This window comes from Pteronotus mesoamericanus, unplaced genomic scaffold, assembly GCF_021234165.1.
Source record: "Pteronotus mesoamericanus isolate MK-2021 breed Mesoamerican mustached bat unplaced genomic scaffold, CSHL_Meso_final contig_169, whole genome shotgun sequence".
NCBI classification, from domain to species: Eukaryota; Metazoa; Chordata; class Mammalia; order Chiroptera; family Mormoopidae; genus Pteronotus; species Pteronotus mesoamericanus.
This window is the reverse complement of record NW_026555068.1, coordinates 21114606-21137674: the sequence shown is the minus strand read 5'-3', so window position 1 is coordinate 21137674 and position 23069 is coordinate 21114606. Positions and strand designations below refer to the sequence as shown.

The window sequence follows — 23069 nt, the reverse complement described above, 5'->3', positions numbered from 1 at the left end:
CCTCCACTCCGTCTCCACCCACACACTCACCTTCAATTCACTTGGGTCCCCAGACCCCGCGGGCACTTGGTGGCCCTAGGCAAGCCCCGGAGCCCAGCTCCCGAGCAAACATGGGAAATTAAACAGTTCGCACAGACTGAAATTCGGCCCATGGAAAGTGCCTGCAGCTGGCGGTTAACACCAGCAGTAAGAGGATCAGCTCCTAGTCCGCTGGCTTAAAGAAGGGCTGGGGGCGAGGAGTGTAGCGCTCCCTTTCACCCATTCACGTTAGTTAATTTGGATGATAAGGGTTCCTGTTTAATCCTTTTGTGAGAGTGACTATGCTGAAACTGACAACCCCTGGGAGGGCACTGGAGGCTGGCAGAGCAACCTGCGGGAGGGTGCGGGTTGTGTCCAATCTGGTGTGAAGTAGGGAAGAAACATCGGAAGGAGACAGAAAGCAAGACCGAGAGGGACCCCCTAGGGGTGCAGGCCGAGCCCCACACCTCCCAGGTGGGCAGCTGGTGGGCTGCTCGTTTCCCCAGCATCCGCACCCCAGGACGGGCTCTGCGTTCTAGGAGCTCCCAAGTTCCCACCGGCGAGCAAGGGCTCTGCCCCAGCCACCTCTGCCAAGGACCAAGGACACCCCAAGGGAGAGCCAGGGACCCTGCCATAGCCCCGCAGAGAAGAGAGAGTTGAAGGGAGGCGGGAGGCGGAAGAGAGGGGAAGATATCCGAGGAGAGGTCTCGGTTCTCAGAAGGAACAGAGTAGAGGGAGGAGAGAGCTCCGTGGCTGCAGAGCAGGTCATAAAACAAAAACACTTTTATAGTTTCCATCTGCAGGAAAGCCACCTCTCCTGCCACACCCCCACAGGGTCAGAGACCCCAGAGTGTGATTCTGAGGCAGCAAGTGGGAGCGAGCCCTGTCGGCGGGGGCCGAGGCCGCGGCCACTGGGCCAGGCTGCCCGCAGAGGCGCGGTCGGTGGAGCGAGTTCCCAGCAGCCTCCCTCCTCCTTCCCCTTGGGCCTGTCCAGCAAATGTCCTCCCCGGTTTCTGTGGCTGCCTTACCCCCCTCCTCCTCCCCGCCCCCCATATATTTGCTCTCTAAAACCATAAAAAAGAGATCAACTTCCCTAACTTCACGGAGCCCTTTTCAGTGACAAATATTGATGCCCAAAGTGTCTGCGCTCTCCCTCCCTCAAACGCTAAGAAAAGGCGGCCACGAAAGGGGGACATAAAAAGTTAACAATGCTGTGAAAATATGTTTGCAGAAAATAGACAATCGTTGGATTAAACGTATTCAAGTATGAAATAATGCCTTTTTGTGTCAAAACTTGGGCGATGGGCGGGTACAAAAGTTCCCTGTGGCAGCTACTTGCTCCCTTTGTGAGCCGTGCGCTTTGGCGTCTCCACTTGGGCGCATTACTCAGAGCCCTCTAAGCGCGATTGTTTCTCCCTTTCTAATGACATTTACCGGATCAAAACATGCTGTTAATTCGATCAGAAGGCTTCACCCTCCCTGACAAAGCCACAATAATTTCTCCTGAAGTTTGTTAAATTGACCAAAATTAGGCAAATGAATAGGGGTCTGTAGGCGCCCCCTCTCGCAGGTGACGTTGCATAATGCTCGCCTGGGCCAGCTGCATTCCCCCTTTTCTTCTCGGCCTACTCTCCTCTGCTGCCCCCCAATCCTCCCACCGCCCTCCGCACCCCCCCCCCCACACGCCTGCCAGCCTCTCCTCCCCCATCCTCTGGCATTATTAAAATTTAGCCCAATGAAACTATTCATACTTTTCAATGGACATTTTCGTATAGGATAAGAGGCTACAAATTGAGCCTCTTTCCCCCGCGAAGAGAGCCCGAGGGGGGAGGGAAAAAAGCAAGCGACGTGGTCAGGGAGCAGGGGGAGCGTCGCGTGCCAAAGACTGGAGGGAGGGGCGGTGCGAGCCGGGAGCCTCGTGTGCCAGCCGCAGCCCCACACCTGCCGGGATGTCCGGACAAATAAAGCGGTGTAAACAAAAAAGGGGGAGACGGACGTGTCACCAAATCGTGTGAGAAAAGCCTGGGAACAAACGGGGCGCCTCCGTCTCCAAGAGCTCTCCCTTGAACCCAGCGGAACAGCCTATTAAAGGCTTACTTAATTACTTTAATGACTCTGGACAGGCTTTAAAACGCACTCGGCGCTGGGACCGCGGTCTTGCTGGGATTTGTAAACAGGCAATCGTGTGAGACTCAGCGGTGGGACTAAAGGAGGCGACACTGTTTTGTGAGGGCCTTCGCCCCCCGGTGCCCGTGGCCGCTGCGCCCCTGCGCTCCGCGCCTCAGGCTGCCGCCGGCGCTCGCCCGCGTCTCCAGTTTACCGCCTCCTTTCCCTGCCCGGGCTGTTGCCATGCAAATATTCTTCCCCGCCGATCACGTGTCCTTTTAAGGGCCACGTGGATTAACAAAGCTGATCTGGCCCCCAGCTCGCCCCCCTCGGCTGCTAATTTTTTTCCTTAACTCCTTTAAAACTGATCTTGAATGCATACGTCCCCCAAACGCAGCTCCCTAATCCTATGGAATAATTCAACTCGTGAATGCACTTGGAGCCCAAGATGACCGCTTTATAAGGCGGATCCCCGGAGCTGGGAGGCGGCAGTCTACCTGGGACACTAAAAGAGGCACACGAGGCGGAGAGTGGACGGTGCCTCGCGCCACCGCCTCTCCCGAGGGCGCGTTCTGACCAGGATGTCAGACAAGCTCAAGGAACGCAAAGTGAGTCGGTCGAGGCCAGACGGTTCTTGCGCCCTGACGGCGGGGGCGGCTGACTCCCTAGCGGCCACCTGGCTGGGCCCCCGGCAGGAACGTGGCCACGGATGACTTTTCCTCAGGAGGAATTCCGAGTGGTTTGGGAAGGGAATGAGGAGAGAGGAGACTCCTGAACCAGGGGGAAGCCCACGCCTAGTGGCCGACTCCCCAAGGCCGTGGCGCTCAGCTTGGCTGTGTAGCCCACGGGTAGGGAGGCTGGAAGGCGAGCGCACCAACGCGGGGGTGAGAGGGCAGAGCTCGTTTGATCCAAGTGCGGAGGGGCAGGGACTCCTTCCGGGGGCAAGTCCTTGGGTAGCGTTGGGGGCTGGGAAGACGGCGGGCAGGCAGCTACATCCGTGCCGTTGTTCACTCCCTGCGCAAAGCTATCCGAAATCCGCAAACTTCTCTTCGCAGAGAACCCGCGTATCCCACAAAGTGATAGAAAAGCGGAGGAGGGACCGAATTAACCGCTGTTTGAACGAGCTGGGCAAGACAGTCCCCATGGCCCTGGCGAAACAGGTAACGTCAGCGGCAGACAGGGTCCTAGGCGCTGGGGATCCTCGGCTGCCACTCTCTGCCTCGGTGCAGGGAGCCTGAGGACCGAGGGACCCTCACCCTGGAGCCTCCGTCCCCGGCGGCCTGACCGCTGACTGAGTCCCCCGAGGCCCTCGCATAGATCCACAGCAGCGCCCTGCTCGCTCATCCTCTCCAGATCGAACCGTGCACCCATCCTGCGGGGGTGGGCCTGCGCCCGCTGGGCCGCTGTGGGGAACCCTTCTCCTTTTGCAGAGTTCCGGGAAGCTGGAGAAGGCGGAGATCCTGGAGATGACCGTTCAGTACCTGAGGGCGCTGCACTCTGCCGATTTTCCCCGGGGAAGGGAGAAAGGTGGGCGCTGGCTAGTCAATGGGAATTCTGGGCACGGAGCGTGCGCCGCACAGAGACCCGGGGGTGGCAGTAGGAGTTAAGGGGAGCGCGGGAAAGGTCTCCTCTCTGCACGCTGCCGGAGTCGGTACGAGCTGGGAACCTGCCAAAGTTGGGGGCGGGGGCGGGGCGGGGGGAGGTGGCTGGAGAACTTGTTTTTGGGCATCCTAGTTCCGTAGCCTCCTCTCAAGTGGGCAGGCAAAGAGTCAGTCTCGCAAGAAAAGGAGGTCGCTTGCTTGCGCTTTTTCTGGCCTCCAGTCTGGGGAGAGGGGAGGGCGGACTTCAAATGCAACTTCGGCCAGAACGCCTGCCGGGAGGTGCCCGGCACCCGCCTCGGACACCCGCCTGGGGCTCCAGGTAGGGAAGGGGCTGCTCAGTTTTTTTCCTTTCTGTGGTTTTGCTCGCCCCTCCAGCAGAACTGCTAGCAGAGTTTGCCAACTACTTCCACTATGGCTACCACGAGTGCATGAAGAACCTGGTGCACTACCTCACCACCGTGGAGCGGATGGAGACCAAGGACACCAAGTACGCGCGCATCCTCGCCTTCTTGCAGTCCAAGGCCCGCCTGGGCGCTGAGCCCGCCTTCCAGCCCCTGGGGCCCCTCTCGGAGCCGGATTTCTCCTATCAGCTGCACCCAGCGGGCCCCGAGTTCGGGGGCCACAGCCCCGGTGAGACCTCCGTGTTCCCGCAGGGTGCCGCCACCGGGCCCTTCCCCTGGCAGCAGGGCGCGGCCCGCAGCCCGGGGCTGCCTTACCTGCCCAGCACGCCCCTGCCACTCCCGAGCCCCACGCAGCAGCACAGCCCCTTCCTGGGGCCAGTGCAGGGCCTGGACCGGCACTACCTCAACCTAATTGGCCACGCCCACCCCAACGGCCTCAACCTGCACCCGCCGCAGCATCCCCCGGCGCTCTGACACCTGCCCGCCCGCCCGACTTCTCTGGGCCTCGGGCGCTGCTTAGGAGACATACTGTGTATTGTACAGGTGTAAATATTGTGCCGACAAATAGCTGGGTCTGGGAAGGCCAAGAGCAAATTAGCAAATTAGTTTTCTGAAGGATCTCCTCCTGGCAATAAATGTTTTCTGTTAAAGGCCCCAAAAGATGGATTTCTCTGTTACCTTCTGCTCCTCTACAACACCTCCCCGCGGCGTTGCCGAGGGCCCGAGGCTCACAGGGGCCGAGGTGGTGGCCTTCCGTGATTTGAGGAGGGGAGGCTAAACGGAGGCGTCCTTGGGGACGGGATTTCGAGGTTCCCCCGGCTGCGGACCCGCGTCCGCCCCCCGATGCGTCGTGGGCGTTTGCCTCACGGAAGGGCAGACAGAGTGACGGGGCTATTGGCTCTCAGAAAATGCACATCCACAGACCTGTCCCAAAATGGCTTTCTTGGACTTTCGCCAGCTCGGACCGGGCCCTCCCTACCCGCAACAAGGCCCCAGGGACACGCGCGCACAGGCGCCCGCTGGTCTGGAGCGCAGCGATGCTCCGTCCCGCGGGATGTGTGACGAGGTTTACAGCCTTAAAACGTCTCTGTTAAAAATATCTATCTATCGATCTGTCGATCTATATATCTCTGAAGAACTTTTGAGTTGCGGCTTAAAAAAATTCCCACGAAATTTATTTATTTTTTTAATCTTTGGACAACCACCCGGCGCCACACCGGAGGGTTTCAGGGAAATCGGCATTGCCTTTTACGCACAGATCAGCTCGGCTTTCCGGGAAGATCGGCATCAGGGTGAGAGGCCAGCACTAACAGGACAGGGGTTGAGCTGCCCCGAGGGGCTGTTCCCTCCGGGATCCCCACTGCGAGGCCACTGGCTTGTGGTCCAGACCCTGGGTTGGCTCCACGGCGCAGGTTCTCAGGCCTGGTAAGGAAAGGCTTCCCCTCTTTCCCTTTCCCTGGCTGGGGAGGGTGGGGAGACTTTAATCTGCTCACTCCACCCAGGCCGTAGGTACGTTTGGGGTCTAGGGGAGATTTGGTTGGTATCTTTAAGGGACTGTGGTTTTCAATTCCAGTTGGATCTGCACCTTACCCACTAAACAGCAGCTACATTTAGAAGAGGGAACTAAAACCACGTTTTTCCAAAACACACACAGCAAAATATGCCCCGCTTGTTGTCTTATGCAAACAGGTAAAATTTAACAAAGTGCCCAACCAGCTAATGTTGTGCTACTGGGGATTTGGATTTTTTCCTTCACTGATCTTTTTCTTTGTTTGCATCTTTTCTTGTTGTTCCTGTTAGCTTTTCTCAAATAAATGATTCAAAATTATGTAGCAGGTTTTCCTGTCTCCAGAGGCCATTTAGCTCAAAGATGATGATTTGTCTTCTCCCAGATTAGCTGAAGGACAATAAATTAACTTATTCCATCTCTGTGGACAGGGTTTAAGGGAGCTCTGACCCAGACTGTTTACTGAGGTCATGGAATAGGTTGACCCGTGATTTGTAAACCATCAGACCTGAATACAGAGACAGGACAACAAAACACTGCATTACACTGCCCATAAAGTGACACTTAAATGTATATGTTTTGGGGGGCAGGGAGGATCTATAAGCTTCCGAAAAGGTCGTATAAGCAAGTGGCTGTTGTCCTGACGTGCACTACAGTCACTACAATACTTACCTAAAAATGGGACACGCAAACAAATATCTGCTCCCTCATGAACTGATAGAGTTGGAGCATGAAAGTGAGTGCAAGGCCAGGAGACCTCTGGGTAACAACTGCACACTGAGCAACACGGGACGGGCACAGCTATGCAGAACGGGGAGAATGCACGGCGCCCATTATTGGGACACATGTCTTACACCCATTTTTGTCAGCACTGGATACGGAATATGAAGAAGGCCTTTCAGGCTTTTTTCCTCTGAGCTTTAAGCCAGTCTGAATTCCCTCTGGCAGTGAAGCATTAAAGATATAGTGTTACCCTGGAAATATAAATTATTAATATATTCAGCATTTTTGTCACTTCTCAACTGTTAACCAAATTAGACAAAACTTTCCTTTGCTAAGTAGATTTTCTCTTTGGGATTAGCTCTGGAAATGCACGGGGCCACCACAGTAAAAAACTTCAGTCATTTACATATAATTCTGCAAACTTCCACTGGCCCATGACAGTCTTTGTACCTCAAATGTTGGTATTCTTGAGGTTTTTTTCTTTCTCGTTTAACTGTGGAGGATAAAACCCTGCTTTGGATTTACAATGACTTTAGGATAAAAGTCTCCCTCCCCTTTCTCTCCCCTTTCTCAGTGTGTGTGTGTGTGTGTGTGTGTGTGTGTGTGTGTGTGTGTGTGTGTTGTCTTTTTCTGAAGCCTTCATCCAAAGTTCCAATTCTCCAGGCTTGGCCAGAAGTCAAACTTCAAGCAGTTTGACTTTGCAAAAGATTAAAAATGTCACTAAAAAATGGAATTGGTTCAAATCAGATGGTGACTTTAATGTGTTCTTCTGGCACTTTCTCTGACGACCCATGACTTGCAGTCTCCCTGTCCCAAACCCCCCAGGTCCTCCCCCCGCCCTCTGACTCTCTTATGCTCAATCCCTCCACTCTTTCTTTTAAGTAAGTTGTATAGTAATGGTTTCCGAGAGAGGCTCAACCGAACCCAGAAATAACAAAAAACAAAACCCAGTGGGTTTGGCTGGAGGTGACCCATTGTGATGCCTCTGAAAGGGGCAGCCTCTTGTTTCTTGGGCTTCATCCTTGAGTGGGCAAGAATAAAAATAATCATCCCATGAAATCAAAGGTTTTCTCCAGAGGCTTGAGGAACAAAGCTGATGGCTGGTGCTTTGGGTTGGTCCCCGTGGCTCCGCAGGGCTAGAACCAGGCGCTTCGGGCACGCCAGCCGCCCCTGCCGAAAGGACGGTAATACAGAGCTCACTTGTGCTTCCAAGCGTTATTGACTGAACGCAACCCATGTACCAGTGGGGCCTCCAGTCTAGGCGGCCAGATACTGGGCCAGGAAGGTGGAGGAGCAGCTGTGTAAGGGCCTCGCTGACCCCACTGAAGTGTGGATTCCCAGAAAGCTGGGAACGAGTGTCTGCGTAGAGCAACGCATTAAGAAAGGGAAGGCAGTAAGGGGCAAGCAGCAGAAGCCCAACAGTCCGTGGGATGAGTGGATGAACTGCCTCACAGCGCTGGGTCTTCTAGCATTCTGCCGCTCCCCTCGACCTCTCCCTCTGGCCCTCAGTCCCCGCCCCACGTCCTCCATCAGGAACCAGGAAGTACTTGCACAGCCACCTAGACGTCTGTCTGTTGCGCAACCTGCACGTTGTGAGGAATTGTGTGTGGGAACAGTGGCCCAGCCTCTCCCTGGAACACACTCTTGTGGTGTGACTGAAGGAGGTGATGCGTGGCCTGCATGGTTAAGGGGGTCGGGTGTAGGTCCAGCTAAATGTAGAGCCCCAATCCAGGATTTGAATTCAGGACTAGCCTAATGGGAGCTCTGATCCTTTCGCATGGGAAAGGTCTGAGACTGGGACGATTCCACCTTCTTTTCTGACTCATTAGTTGTTCAGAGTGTGGCTTACGGAGCCAGACTATCCGGATTGGCATTCCAGCCCAGCCCGCACTACCCGTGTGCCTTTGGGCAAATGGCTAAGCCTCTTCATGCCTGAAGATTAAGTGAGCTGTACACTCAAAGCACTCTAGACAGTGCCTGGTCCCTTGTGAGTGTTCAATACATGTTAGCTGTTAAAATTATCTGCTCCTCCTCCCTTCTCCCAAAGAGTCGGATCCTGGAGCTGTCCCAAACTAAAACACAAAATGTGAAGGCAAATCATGAAAAAAAAATGTTAAGCCTCAGGACTTCTTCTCAAACCCCAGGGCTTGTTCTGGAGCAAGTCAATATTCTTCCTTCAGGGCAAGTGGGAGCCAGGAGCTCTGATCTCATCCCACGGTCACGCAAGCTCTGTAGCTACTGCCCTTTGGCAGAGGTGGCCCAAGTGCCTGGAAGTGCCCAGTTCTAGCCCTGCAGAGCCCTGCTCCAGGTTGTGATTGGTAGCAACTAGGAATGCTCCCTCTCCATACTCCCACATAGAGAAATCCAGCCTCATGTCACGTAGCACCAGCTCATACACCTGCACTCCCATGTTCTCTCCCCAGGTACACGTTCTAACACCTATTCACACACAAACCTTGGCCATTGCAAATTCCTTATTGAAACATGGAGCAAATAGGCAAATTCGATATTCCTTAAGTATACTTTCTATGGCAGCTCTAAGCTCTTCTCAGCTTTCTCCCAGTCTTTTTTCCCACTCAAGTCCTTTATCCATTCCATTCGTCAGCTGTCTGCTCTGCTCCTGGCTCCAGACCCAAGCCTCCGTGCAGGTAAAGCTCAGCTGCAGGCACCTTGCTCTGGAGCCTGTCCCCAGTTCTCACTCCCTTGCTCACCTGGCCTGCAGTTCTCATTCTCCCTCGTTTCCTGTTGGCCTGGCTCCAGATACCCAGTCCTCCGTGTGCCTAGGGCCCGGGGTAGCGGTTTATCTGTGTGTGTGTGTGTGTGTGTGTGTGTGTGTGTGTCCCCGTCCCCCTGGGGATGGAGGTTACCGGAGTAATGACTCTTAACATCTCCCAGCAGTCCTCCCGTGTCCTTCAGCTACCTGACTGGAGTGTCTGGAAGGCAGACCCAGACACACTCACCTCGGCCCCATCGTCTCTGGGTGCCAACCTGCCCACAGGAAGCAGGCAAGCATTCCCTACTAGGCTGGTAGGGAGATTTCTAGCTCTTCTGTGCTTTTCATTGGTAAGTTTAATCCCATGTAAAATGTTGCAAGCTCACTCTTTCTGCATATTGACATCACACCCTCCAAACAGTTGCAAAATAGACATTTTTATCTCCATCTTACACCTACATCTCAAATGATTCCAAGCCCAGAGAGGAGAATGACTTTATTTGTCGAATACCCTAAAACCCCAGAGCACGTGTGCAGCTGGGAAGGAAGACCCAGGTGCATGCCTGCCTGCATCCATCGAGGGGCGAAGGCCAGGATGCCTGCACGTGTGTATGCACAGGACATCTGCTAGCGCACATGAGCGTGCACACGAACGGACAAGCTGAGGCCAAGGAAAGGGCCACCCACTGAAAAGAACTGCTAGGCTAGAGCTGGAGGGACCCAACTATTTCTGGCTCGCCTGGACGATAAGCAGCAATCACTATGGAGGTCCGCAAATCTGTCCCATTACAATCTTTGACAAGCCCGCTATAAGGCAGGAAGAGCTGAAGCAAAGCATTAGAGAGGCCGCAGACAGTGCTATGTGCTGAGTGGGGCCGTGGAGGCTGCAGGAAAGGGACCAAAACTACAGAAGAGGATGGGGGCAGATTTGGAGCAGGAACTCTGGGCTGAGTTATAAAGAGAGGGCGCAAGGGAAAAGGAATTCAAGAGCAATGGGAACCTGGGCACTTTTTGCTTTCTCTGTTCCCAACTAGCCTCACTTATTACGTGTAGCTTAAAAGCAAGAGTCAATAAGTAAAGTATTGGGTTAGCCAAAAAGTCCTTTTTTTCCCCTGTAAGATGGCTGTAGTAGTGCTTAGCTGTCTTTAACTTCATTCTAAACAATTTTTTTAGATTGTATTGTAACAGCTGTCATATCAGCATTCATTAAAAAATATTTATCCAAATTGGTGAATTTTTGTGTAGCCATTTTAATATTGAAGATGGAGGAAAATAAAAAACATTTTCAGCATATTATGGTTTATTATTTCAAGAAGGATAAAAATATAACTGAAATGCAAAAAAAAAAAAAAAAAGGTTGCACAGTGTATGAAGAAGGTGCTGTGACTGACTGCCCGTGTCAAAAGAGGTTTGCGGAGTTCCACGCTGGAGACTTCTTGCTGGGTGATGCTCCACGGCCAGGTAGACCAGCTGCAGTTGATAGCGATCAAATCAAGATATTAATTGAGAACTATCAACATTATGCCATGCAGGAAATAGCTGACGTACTCAAAATATCCAAATCAAGTAAGTTATCGGTGACAATGAAACGCGTACCTTTTATTTTATGGAAAAAGCCACATGGACTTTTTGGCCAGCACAATATATTAGTTAAGGCTTTATGAATGTAGTGAAACTTTCTGACTGCCACATTCCTAGAAGCCCTAGAACTGTCAAATGAGAACTGAATAATAACTATTCCAACCCTGAGCCCTAGGCAGATGACAGCCCGATCACGCGTGGTGAGGAGAGGCTGCGGGGGAAGGCATTTCGTTGCTGTATCATCAGTTTCAGAAGGAAGAAGTTGAGCTAAGAATTTCCCAGAATATAATTGAAAGTTGAAAAGTAATTTCTAAAAGCCACGGAAAGTGGGATTGTGTTACCTGTTTCCTTGGTATAAAAAGAACATTTATCAGTGAGACATTTCCAAATCTTTTCTATTATGTATCACAGAAAGAGATACCCCGAGAGCTAAACGTGCTTGGGATTGGATGATGGAATTTGGGAAATGGTAATGCTGCTAAAGCACCAAATGACCTTCTATGAGGACAGTCCTGTAGGTAATAACCAAGGGATGTAGGCAAAGAGAATATATGATGAATTTACGTTGCACTTGGTAGAGGTTTGGGGCATCAGGTGTTGGCTGTGGTTTGCAAGTTTCTTCCAAAAAAGATTTGTGGTGTAGTTTTCCTTCTACCTTCCAGTCATACTTTGACAGGATACACTAAACCTCATCCGTCACAAAGGAGGACTTTGCTGAGTTTCAGAGCGGATCTGAATTCTGGGGAGGAAAGGTGGCCACTACTATCAAGCCTCTCAAAGGCCCTCTGTAGGGTCTTCCAGTCATTCTGGAGCTACCAAAAAATTATTGGACAAATTCTTCCTCCCCAAATAAATATATCAACACATAAATTTCCTCCCCCTGCCTCCTGCTTTCTCCACCTAACTCCCTCCTGCCCTGACCACCAGCTTTTCTTTCTCTCATAGAGTACGATCCATGTGTCTTGAAGGATTCTTTTGAGGCCCTTAATCGAGGTAAACTCATCCCATTGCAAATGAAAGGAAACAACTTTGATCTTATTTCCAGATCTACCCTCACTCCAAATAGACCCCCTTGACCGGCCCCTCTCCCTTCTCCAAAACTCCACATCCAAACGGTCATCAAACCTTGTTGATTTAACTTATACCCATTTCAACCTCTTTTGCCACAGAGCAGGCGGCCAATGTCCCTTGTCAACTTCCCACCAATTCTCCCAGCTGCCATTTTTGCTCCTTCTAATTCATCTTCAACAGAGCAGCTGGAGTGCTTTTTTTCCTTGAAACATATAGCTGTAATTCCTTTCTTTCGAATTCTTCAATGCCTGCCCATTACTCTTAGAATGAAGTCTAAGTTCCTTGTCAGGTCTTCCCATTGCGCACTTCTCAGCCCTCACTGTTTGACGCTACCCTACACACAACGTCAGTCATACTGAGAGTTTGGTCAAAATCACAAAGCATCTTGTGGCAGAGCGAGGACATGAACTACGGTATATTTGCTCCCAAGTCTAGTGCCCTTTCTTCTGTGCAACAGCTGTTACAATCAGGAATATTTTTACACTTCCTTAGAATAATATGGTTTGGATCTAAGTTTAGGAATAGTCTTCTTGTGTAAAGTTCTGGTCCTCCAGGACCTCAGTTGGGCAGCTGGATATCCCAATGTACCGTCCCTAAAATTCAGGTTAAAAAAAATAATTTTTATAAACTCATCATAAAACCAATATATGCAATATATTGTAGAAAGCTGGAAACACAATGAAAAGTATAAAGAGGGTACAAAATGCCTGTAATCCCACCATCTAGATCTAAGCACTAACATTTTGGATACGTTCCCTTAGAACCTTTCTCTGCGCACACTAATTTCTAAGTAAGTTCTAAATAGCTACTCAATGTAGATGGTATAAAACGTTAGAAGTGCAAAGGGCGCATGGTGAAGGGTCTCCCCACCGCCTCTGCCCCAGCCGCTCATGCCACTCCTAGGGAACGCCCACTACTTTCAATTTTTGAAATGTATCCTTTGAAAGACAGTCCACACATACACTTATACTGAGTAATTTTTAAATTTCCCTTTTTATAACCTGGTACATCGTAGGACTAAATACAAACATGAATCTCCTTCTTCTTACTCTCTAGAGTGGACGCACCTCCACCTCCTTTGACATCAAATCTCCTTCCCCGCACTTCGGTCACAGCCGTTCACAGGCCAGTCGAAACCACCTTAAACTCGGCCTTGCTGATACATCCAGTGTGAGAGGGGTCGAGTCCTTGAATTCTTCTGGGATCATCCCATAAATACCCCACCTAAGAGAGTCAAGGAGTCAGAAGCTATGAAGTTGAGTCCCTTCAGCAAGGATGCATGTATTACGGGATGTGTGATGTTATGACACAGCGCTCTGTACAACATGCTTCAGTAAATTAAGTCTAAGTAGTAAGAGTCACTGTATCTAAGTAACTTGCCTATTCTGATCCCTTACAATTCTGTCTTCCAAAATACTTGTAATTTTCTAAATTTTCCAAGCCCTTTCCTGCCTTTGCATATGCTCTTTCTTCTAGAAATTCATTCCACCACCATGCCAACCTCCTTGTGTCCCCTCTTTACCTGGGAAATTCCAGGTTCCCCAGTAGGACAGCCACCAGCTCTTCTGGAAAGCTTTCTCTGGCACCCCCATCTCCCTGCCCCCCAGCACCATTAGGTACTTCTCTGTGTTACTCATTGTATCTGGGCAAAACCCCTGTTCTCCATTTGACAAATACTTGCTAAGTGCCTACACATTCCAGGGACGGAGGAAATGGGGAGTAAGCCTAATGATGTCCTGATAGCAGTCACAGAGTCAAATGGGGAAGAAATTAGGAGGCAATTATTAAAGCACGAGAAATGCTAAAAAGAAATACTCGGGGTGCTGGGTGGGCAGGGGTCTAGAGCAGTGGCTTCCAACTGGTCAAAATGAGGCAAAGAAAGTGACATTGCAGCTGATCGCTGAAGGAAGTGCAGGAATCAGCCAGGAGAATTGGGGGAGAAAAGGGGGGAGACAGTTTCAGGCAGAGAACATCTTATGTGAAGGCGCAGAAGGAAGAAACAGGAACTTTTTGGGAACTCATGGTTGTCTCTATGGCCAGTGAATTTTTTCTAAGACTTGATCAGAACACGCCTTTTAGAAAGATGACTCTGGTTTCAGTGGGGGAGGGGCAGGACTGGTATTTATAACATTTACATAGTATTTCCTCATAAAGAGTTGAAGCACAGTATCCAGTTGAGTTTTATAATTCTGCATTATTTTTGATCACTGACTTGTTGGTGAGCTTTTTGAAAGGGCACTAGATTATATTCATTTTCTTAGCACTAGAACCTAGCAGAGCTTGTTAGCATAGAGTGCAAGAAATGTCTCTAAAACACAGATGGTAGTACTTCCTTAGAGTAGCTTAAACTCTAAGATTAGCCTCTTTTCTTGTTAAGTTGAATAAAGAAACGCAAAATGAAGCGTCTTTCTATTCCTATTAAAATATATTATTTAATTAAAACAATCACATCTTTATTAAACAAACACCAATTTCCCAAGTTAGCAAATGAGAAGCATTACCTACAATGTGGAAGCAACCCAAAGACCTAAGCCCAGGTGAATGGCTGGTAGGCAGCCATTGAAATTGATCTTTATTAAGGCAATGTTTGACACAGAAACGAAGAATAAAGATTTCAGTAATGTGCATTATGTATATATAAGAATAGAGAGCTGATACAAGCCCGGCCCAACTGCACTGCTAAATTGTGATGAAAGCGTTATGGATGTAAGAGCAGAAGCTGGAGAAAATAAAATACCTAATGAGAACTAAACTCTTTTTAGAAATCTTTTTATTGTAAAATTAAATAAATAAAGATACAGGAAGCCACATGAAATGTTGGTTTAATGACTTATTTTAAGGTGAACACCCTTGTAAAAACCACGTGGATCAAGAAGTAGAACTTTGCCATCTAAATGTAATCTTGGCTCAATTTCAATCCTTTTCTCCCCAACTAAGTAACCACTGTCTCAACTTTACAGTAAATCACTTCCTTGGATTTTTACAAAATAATTTTATCACCCAAACGTGCATCTCTGGACAATATACTTTTTGCCGTGCTTATTTAAAAATAGTTGATATGTCTTTTAAATCTCTTCTAATCTATAGATTCCCCGCTCCATCCTTTGCATGTTCTTACAATTCCTATGTTGGAAAGTCCAGGCTATTTGACCTGCTTAGTTTTGCAGAGGCTGGGTTTTGCTGGTTAGAGACTCATGTGCAACTCCACATGTTCTTCTGGCTTCTAGATCCTGCAGCTGGATCCAGGGGCTAGATCAGACTCAGGGTGAGTCCTCTGACAAACCTAAGCACTGAAAAAAATGGCAAGACCTGCTCATTCGTTTCACATTTCACTGTTAGTCCCCCTCCCCGAGAGTTGCCGCCAGCTCTGCCTGTCTGCTCTGCCCTGGGCTGCATCCCGCCCTCAGCCCTCAGTCATGGAGATGCTCCCTGTGTGTGCACACAGCCTCCTTCGGGCTCCAAGAGCTCCTTGAGCTAATCACTTCCTCTGATGTGGAGAAAAGGGACTCATATCTCTGTGCAGGCAGGCGCTCCCCTGGCACCTGAGTTGGGGTTTCCAGGCCAGCCTTATCGTGGTGCCTCACCGACAGAACTTCATGGAATTCCTCCTTCACTCAGACACCCCAGCCTCTTCCTTGCTCTTCCCCAAATATTATTCGCAATCATACTAAAGGGGAAAAAACCCCAAACCTTTAAAGTTTAAACTGTTCCGGTGAGACCTCATTTATGTCACCTTTTATCTTCTGAATGTACTTGTGGCCCAAAGTCATTTAAAACAGCACAGTAATTACCCGTCACTGACATCATCAGACCCTGTGATCCGGTTGATCAGAAATTAAGTTAGATTCTGATAACAGATAGCTTAGGATGGCCATTCTAATAATCAAAATTTATGGGGCGCTCTTTACAGAATTAAAAGGTGACAACTTCATTCATCCTGAAGTGAAATAATAGACCCTATTTTTCAGGTCAGACTGAGTCACGGGCCATTTATGCCTAACAGGGCAACGACACACCATCTAACTGGGCAGTCATCCTTGGTACCTCCCTCTCTCCCTTACCTTTACACACAATGCACCACCAAAACCTCAGATCCACCTTCTTCACATCCCCTGGCACTCTCATAGTCTGGACCAGTATGTCTCACCTGCAACGTTGCCACAGGTTCCTAACTGGTGTCTCAAGCGACACGTCTGGCTCCACAAGACCTGCTTCCTTACAACAATCTGCATGGCCTGCTCACACGGAATTTAGATTCTGCTTTCCTCCTCCGCTAATAGTGTCAATAATCTCTCATAACTGCAGTAAAATCCAAACCGCTTCCCAGAGTCAGCAAGGCTCTGTGTGTTTAGATTCTTGCCAACCCCTCCAACCTCACTGCCTTCTGCCCCCGCCCCCGGGTCTGTGCCAGCCACCCTGGTCTTCCCTCAGTGCCCACGCCCTCCTCAGCAAGGGCCCTGCATGCATTCTCCTCCACTCCGCTCCTCCTGTTCTCATTGTCAGGTTTACGTAATACCTTCCCGGACCGCCTGTTCAACCCAGGCTCTCCCCCACTTGCCCACTAAACATTTGGTGGTAAGAACCTGTTGCTTTTTTGCCCTTCAAATTATTTATAATCATTATTTTAAATTGTGGTAAAAAAAATGCATAACAAAATTTACCATTCTAACCATCTTAAAGTGTACAGTTCTGTGATTTGATACATTTACATAGTTGTACAGCTATCACCGACCAGTCATCTCCAGAACTTACTAAAACTCGGAACCCATTTAACAACAAAGCCCCATTCCTCCCTACCGTTGCTCACAAGCAACCGCCACCGCACTTTCTGTTTCTATGAACTTGACTACCGTAGCCATCGCAGGCAAGTGCGATCCGTCAGCATTTTCCTTTCGTGTCTGGCTCATTTCACTGAGCATAATATCTTGAAGGTCCATCCATGTTGTCGTGTGTGTCAGAGTTTCATTCCTTTTTAAGGCTAAATAATATTCTGCTGTATGTATAGACCACCTTTTGCTGATCCATTCATCTGTTGATAGATACTTGGGTTGCTTCTATCTTTTGGCTGGTGTGAAAAATGCTTCTATGAACTTGGGTTATAAATATACATACAAGTGCCTGCTTTCAATTCTTTTGGGTATACACCCAGAAGTAAAACTGCTGGGTCACATGGTGATGCTATGATTAATTTTGTGAGGAACCACATATCATTTTCCATGACAGCTGCACCATTTTATATTCCCACCAGCAATGCACAAGGCTTCCCATTTCTCCACATTCTCATCAACAATTGTTATTTTCTGGGTTTGTTTTTTTTAATAGCCATCCTAACGTGTGTTAAGTGGCATCTGACTGGGGTTTGGTTTGCATTTCTCTAATGATTAGTGATGTTGACTATATTTTCCTGTGCTTATTTTTGTATCTTTGGAGAAATGTCTATTCAGGCTTTTTGCCCATTTCTAAGCTGGGTTGTTTGTTTTTTTGCTATTGAGTTATAGAAGTTCCTTATATATTCTGGATATTAACCTTTTATCAAGTACATGAATATATGATTTACAAATACTTTCTCACATTCCTTGGGGTGTCTTTTCACTCTGTTGATGTGTCTTTTCAGGCACAAAAGTTTTTTAATTTATCTATTTTTGTTTGTGTTATTTGGTGTCATAGTCAACAAATAATTTATAATTGTTAATTATATACTGACCTGAATGTTTTATTTCATGACTGCCTACCCTAACAGACTGTGCATTCGTTACACAGAGGCAGAAACCTCTGCTTGGCTCCGTTCCTATCCCAGTAGCTTCACTGAGGCCAGTGACTAGTAGGTGTTCCGCTCTATGTTTGTAATCTGATAAATTCACATGTTCTGGTGTTTTTAATTTGTGATGTAGAATGGTACCCTATTAACTTGTATAATTTTGAAAAATAATGATTAATAAATGTGATTTCTGTATAATATGTAATTGTCTTTCCATGAAAATTCACATTAAATTAAGGCATATAATTTAAATCAAACCACATATAAAGTTTTAAGAAGTACTGAGAAAATATTAAACACAACATAAACTTTATCACTGGTTTATTTTGAAAGCACATTTTTTTAATCAAAACCTCACATATCAAAAGGAAATGACTAAAAACCCATCTTCCTGGTCAATTCATTTAGGATCTGCTGTAGCTTCATGATATATTTCTTCATTCATCATTGGTAGTTTTTCAATGGCATAGATCTGCTTCTAACAAGGAATACAGCCCCCTTGTGCTAGTCTAAATGATAGCCCAGATAAAACGCTAAAAAGATTCTTCCTTTCTTTTCTTATTTTGTAAATGTTCACAAGAAAGTTAACAAGTATTAATCTGCCCCATAGATCAAGCAAATCTACAGGTGAGACTTCAATTCTTGCTGCTTCTGAGAATTAATTGAAAAAGGTCTGTATTGTCAACTGCAAAACAGCAGGGGGAGCCCAAGAGGTTTTGAAGGCGGCTATTACCAGCCATCCTCCCTCTCCAAAAACATTACGTAAAGTACAAACTGAACAGTACCAAGGAGAATCCCAAACAACGAGAAAGGAAAAAATAAAAATAAAAATAATAGAATGTCTCCTAATGAAAGGTGAAAACGGCCAAAATCAATTGTACAACAAAGGACTGCTAGAAACGAACACTGAACCCAGACCCACAAACTCAACCTCTCAGAGCACCCTAACCCCAAACCCCGCATGTGCCTGAGTGCCCGGGACCCCATTGCCACTCCAAACTCTTATCCATCTTTCTCATGTGTCAGAGTTACTAGGCCGCTGGCGTAAAAACAATTGTGCTTAAATTTTCTAAATGTATTTCTAAAATATTCAGTGAAACTCTCTTTGGAGAACAGCTTAAATAGTATTTTTTAAAAATGGGTTGTAAACCACAGAATAATGAAATAACATATGAAATATAGGCCTTATTCACTGGAAAGAGTGAAGGGGACCGGGAAGTTTTAGGGTTAGGGTAAAAAGTCCCTCCCTGTGAGCACAGGAGTGATAGGACAAATATGAACAGAAAAGAATTTCCTAGTCAAGAGAAATCACAAGTGACATTGGTACTAATTGCTGTGTTGTCCTTTGAACCTTATCCTGGGCAAAAGGAATCAATCTTTAGCATTAACAAGCTGGATATTGTCCTTTATCATCACATGCAGGATTAGCCACACATCATATTTGCTGACATAATAGGATTATAAAATCTTAAGCTAATGATGTTTATCTCCTAGTAACTAGTTTTACATTCATTTGTTGGTTTATGTTTAAGTCTGATGATTTTTTTTATGATCTATGCCTTCTGGCTAAGGAAGTGACCATGAAGATAAGAGTAGCTATGGAAGGCTCCCCATGATCTTAGTTAGGACTTGGAAAGAGCCTTGGCATAGTTTTCTATAGAATGAAATACTTTTATTTTTGCAAATATGAAAAAGATGTTATTATTCTGTAACATATTTATCATTATTTATTACCTAATAATTACTTTATCATTACTTAATTTTATTTATATCAATGAGAACATGGGAAATATATAAAGTACAAAGAAGAAAATTCTAAAACTTTATAAAAATCAACTGCTAACTTTTTATGTACATTCTTTACTTATACTTTCATTCCAGCAGGTAAATCACAGAGACAAAAGACTCTACCTGAGAGTTACCCTGGGGAGGCTCAGAGGGAGGGAGGCTAACAGGGCTTCAGCTGCCTCTGTCAAATTTTTTGAAGAAAAGAGCTGAGGCAAATACAGCAAAATGTTGACATCTATTGCATCTGGGTAGTAGGTAAACAAGTGTTTGCTTTATCAATCTCTATATTTTCTGTAAATTTGAAATGTTTTATAATGACCAAAGTAAGGAAAAGCTAGGATTGCTGTTATGACTTAGTGTGTCGCGTGTCTGTAGCAGTTTTACCACTTCTGGGGGTCTCTGTTTGCTGCAGTCTTCTTTCTGGGAACACAGATAATTCTGGTTTTTCATAAACTGCTCTTCACAAAGCACAAGAAACATTCAATTGAGACTTCTCATAAAAAAGACTGGGTTGTTTGCAATAAATGCCCAATAGCCCCCTGCAAAAAGAAAAAAAGAAGATTGGGTAACTCTCTTACAAATAAAGAAAGCGCCTTCATCAGCTATTTAAAATGACGGTTGTCCCAGTGTCTCCAGTGCCTCAGAGAGTGCCCAGCACAACCCTGGGAAAACAATGAACACTGAACACAAAGTGGTAATGCAAGCATTTGGAGTTACATTTTCTCTTTGCCTTTACCATCCCAAAGTGATGGGTGCTCACTCTGGCCAGGTGGCAACCAATGAATGCATAAATATAAGTGGAACAACAAACAGATGTCTCTCTTTCTCTCTCTTTCTCTCCCTCCCTCCCTCCCCCAACATCAATCAATCAATCAATCAAATAAAGTGATGATCTTTTGGAGAATGAGGTTTGGTTTTGTTTTGTTCTAATGGCTCGGAGATGGCACAGCGATGTACATTTGGCTTGTGGGGTCTATCGCCAGAAGGCCCGACGGAGCTGGAGCGCTGTCTACACACGAGCACTCCACCAGAGCCACCGTGGGCGGGACACTTGCCTTCCTACGCGCTACACGCAGCAGCGTGCCCTTCCAGAGCTTCCTGAGCTAAGGGGTTTCACTGACGAGGTATCTTGTCTTCATCTGGGTTCGTGACTACTTGCCTTTTAAAATTATTATTATTATTATATTGAATTTATTGAGGTGCCCTTGATTAATAAAAATAATACAGGGTTTGGGTATACACTCTTCACCTTTTTAGGATTCAGATGACGGACCCAGACTCTTGGGAGGCTTTGACAGTTCGGCCTAGGTAATTTGTCTTTCGGAAAACAGTTGAACGGCACCCAAATATACGAAAATCCACTCTTAAAATGCTATCACATAAAAGGAAATACATAATGAGATTCTAAAACTTAATTGTATAAATTTCCATGTGGGTTGTGGAGCCTACTTTTTCAAACTTCCATATGCTATTACAGTTTTCATTAACACCTCCCTTAAGTATTCAAGAGACACTAACAAATGTAAGACTCCATATAATATGACAAGTTGTTAGAAGTCCGGAAGAAAGGAGGAGGAAAAAATTATAGATAATCTCCTTGAAAATCCAAAAAGACTTAACAGTCAGAAATCAGGGAAAGCTGTTGTAGGATAATGAACAATTGATTTAAACAGTCTTTGTGACTTTTTTCGATAAAACCGCAAGTGAGGAATTTGGCTCACATTAATTAAGGCTACTAGAGTCAGGCAATCTGGGGTCTCACTCTTCCCTCCTATTCAAGAGCTATCTTGGCAGGGGACAGAATGACCAGTGACGGGCAGTGGGGATCCAGCGTGCGGAGGCCCAGGCCACACGTGGTTAAGACCAGCTCAGAGGTGGGGCTCACTGAGGTTGAGCATTAACAAGGGCTGCGCCTCTGGGCCCAGACCCTCACCGAAGGTGCCTGGAAATGAGGCACAGGCAGCAAGTCCTTGTTAGCGCAAAGAGAAAAAGGAAAGAGCACCCCCACCCCCGCCCCGCTCCCTAAGGCCAGCGTCTTCCCCCAAGACCACGGACACGGAACAGCCAGCCTGGGGCACACGTGGGGGTGGGCAGGCACCAGGGCCTGGTGCAGTCACTGCCAGGGCCACCTGGCAGGGTTCAAGGGGAGGTGGCCAGTCCCCCCGGGGCCGGGAGACCTGACACAGGCACACCCAAGGGCACTGGATAAAGGGTTGACAAAACATCATTCCCCTTAATGAATTATTTTTGCACATGGGGAAACGAAGGGCTGTCTCTGGAGGCTAGGGACCAAAACCTTCCAGGCCTTTGTGTGGAGAAATGGCAGGCACTTTCTATCCTTTCTTTTTTGGGGAGGGGGGCACTAAAAAGAAGGCCTTTCGGAGTTTTCATGAGAGATGTGGATTTTAAGGGCGACCCTAGGTCATACAGAACTAATCAAGCGAAAACAATAAGAAAATGAGCCTGACAGTCAGCAAGTATCTGAGGACTTTATCAAAAAGAATTAGAAATGGACAAATTCACTGGGAGCTGCAAGGGATCAAATCTGCAAGGTGGCATTGTGTGGTTGGGATTAAATTATTTATTCATTGTTAATTTATTTATTTATGTATGTGCAAATGACCTTGCTGCTGCAGGTGCTAAGGCCCCTCTGAAAAGGCCAGGTTTTTTCAGATCCAGGCCTAGAATGTTGGGCCATTTAACTCATTCTTTCCTTAAGGCGATCAGCACTGACTTTTATCTAAGGAGAGAGGAGGGAAACCGTCTGCGTGCAGAGAGCTGCAGGACGAGCGCCCGAAGGACCCAAGGATTTCAGCTTCATTCAAGATTCTGCGGAAGGCTCCAGCAGTGTAATGTCCAACAAATTAGCAAATGAATGCTTATGTCAATATGTGAAAAATCCCTGCTTCGTCTAAACAGATAAAAAGCCTCTGGGGAAACCCCAGAAAATACAGGCTCTTTTTCTTCCCCTTTTTAGTTAATTTAACTTAATTTTTAAAAGAGGGCACTGCACTTCCAGAGTTCTATGAAAACCCACAAAAGTACAAAAAAATAAAAAAGGTCTAATGGATACTTGATCTTGTGCAAGCTTGAAATAGGACTCCATGTGACTACCAAAAGAACTAAGGAGATTTCACCAGCGATTCTCTGTACCGTGTTCATTATTTAATAGTGTCCTGCCCAAATAGAAAAGCAGAGAATCCATCTTTACATCTTACACAGGCCTAAGGCATGGAAACAAATAATTCTGTATGTACAACAACAGTTTGGAAGAGAAATCAATAGCAATATTATTTTCTCTAAGTTTAGGCAAATACTGGTCCATGAAAATGGTCATCCTGTGTCCCTGCTGACCCAGCACAGTGGGGACACTGTGTTGAACATGACCTTTGGAGGAAGAGAACAGGAGAACTCAGTGTGGGGGATTCAGAAGTCGCACATATTGAAGCCGGCAAACTCATGACAGTGACTTCTCCTTAAGGAGAAAGACGTACTTACAAAAGAGATAATGACGGCCAGCGATCCCTGGAGGAGAATCTTTCTACTAAATTGGTAAGGGATGCTAGCAAACGATTTGATGTGGGAGATGCCGCATTGCATAATATAAAGCTGCCTCTCATGGTTAGCACTGAAGTAAGCTTTACCCAAAAGGGATGGAGAAGGGAAAGATAGGAAAGAGAAAAAAAGAAAAACCAAAGGAAATGTCTTCAAATACAACAGCAATATGCAGTTGTTCTTGGTCCCTAAAATACAATAGATTAGCTCCTAAGTACTAAATAAACTAATCAGTTCTGAAGGAGAC

General features: G+C 47.1%; 1 protein-coding gene across 2 annotated transcripts; it reads left to right on the top strand.

The window, feature by feature from the left end:
* Nucleotides 1–2705: 2705 nt before the first annotated feature.
* On the top strand, nucleotides 2706–4600 carry HELT (helt bHLH transcription factor). 2 transcript variants are annotated; one of them, XM_054565812.1, is made up of 4 exons: nucleotides 2706–2732; nucleotides 3180–3284; nucleotides 3555–3651; nucleotides 4104–4600. In XM_054565812.1, the coding sequence occupies exons 1-4, from the start codon at nucleotides 2706–2708 to the stop codon at nucleotides 4598–4600; spliced, it is 726 nt and encodes a 241-aa protein (XP_054421787.1). The 2 variants fall into 2 exon arrangements, with proteins under 2 accessions (XP_054421787.1, XP_054421786.1); XM_054565811.1 differs by having other exon boundaries at nucleotides 4101–4600.
* Nucleotides 4601–23069: the final 18469 nt, after the last annotated feature.

Excerpts from the sequence above, each read along its gene's own strand:
- HELT (XM_054565811.1), top strand. The coding sequence starts at position 2,706 with ATGTCAGACAAGCTCAAGGAACGCAAA. Across the intron at positions 2,733-3,179 it reads ACAAGCTCAAGGAACGCAAA|AGAACCCGCGTATCCCACAA; the intron begins GTGAGTCGGTCG and ends TTCTCTTCGCAG. Across the intron at positions 3,652-4,100 it reads TCCCCGGGGAAGGGAGAAAG|CAGAACTGCTAGCAGAGTTT; the intron begins GTGGGCGCTGGC and ends TCGCCCCTCCAG.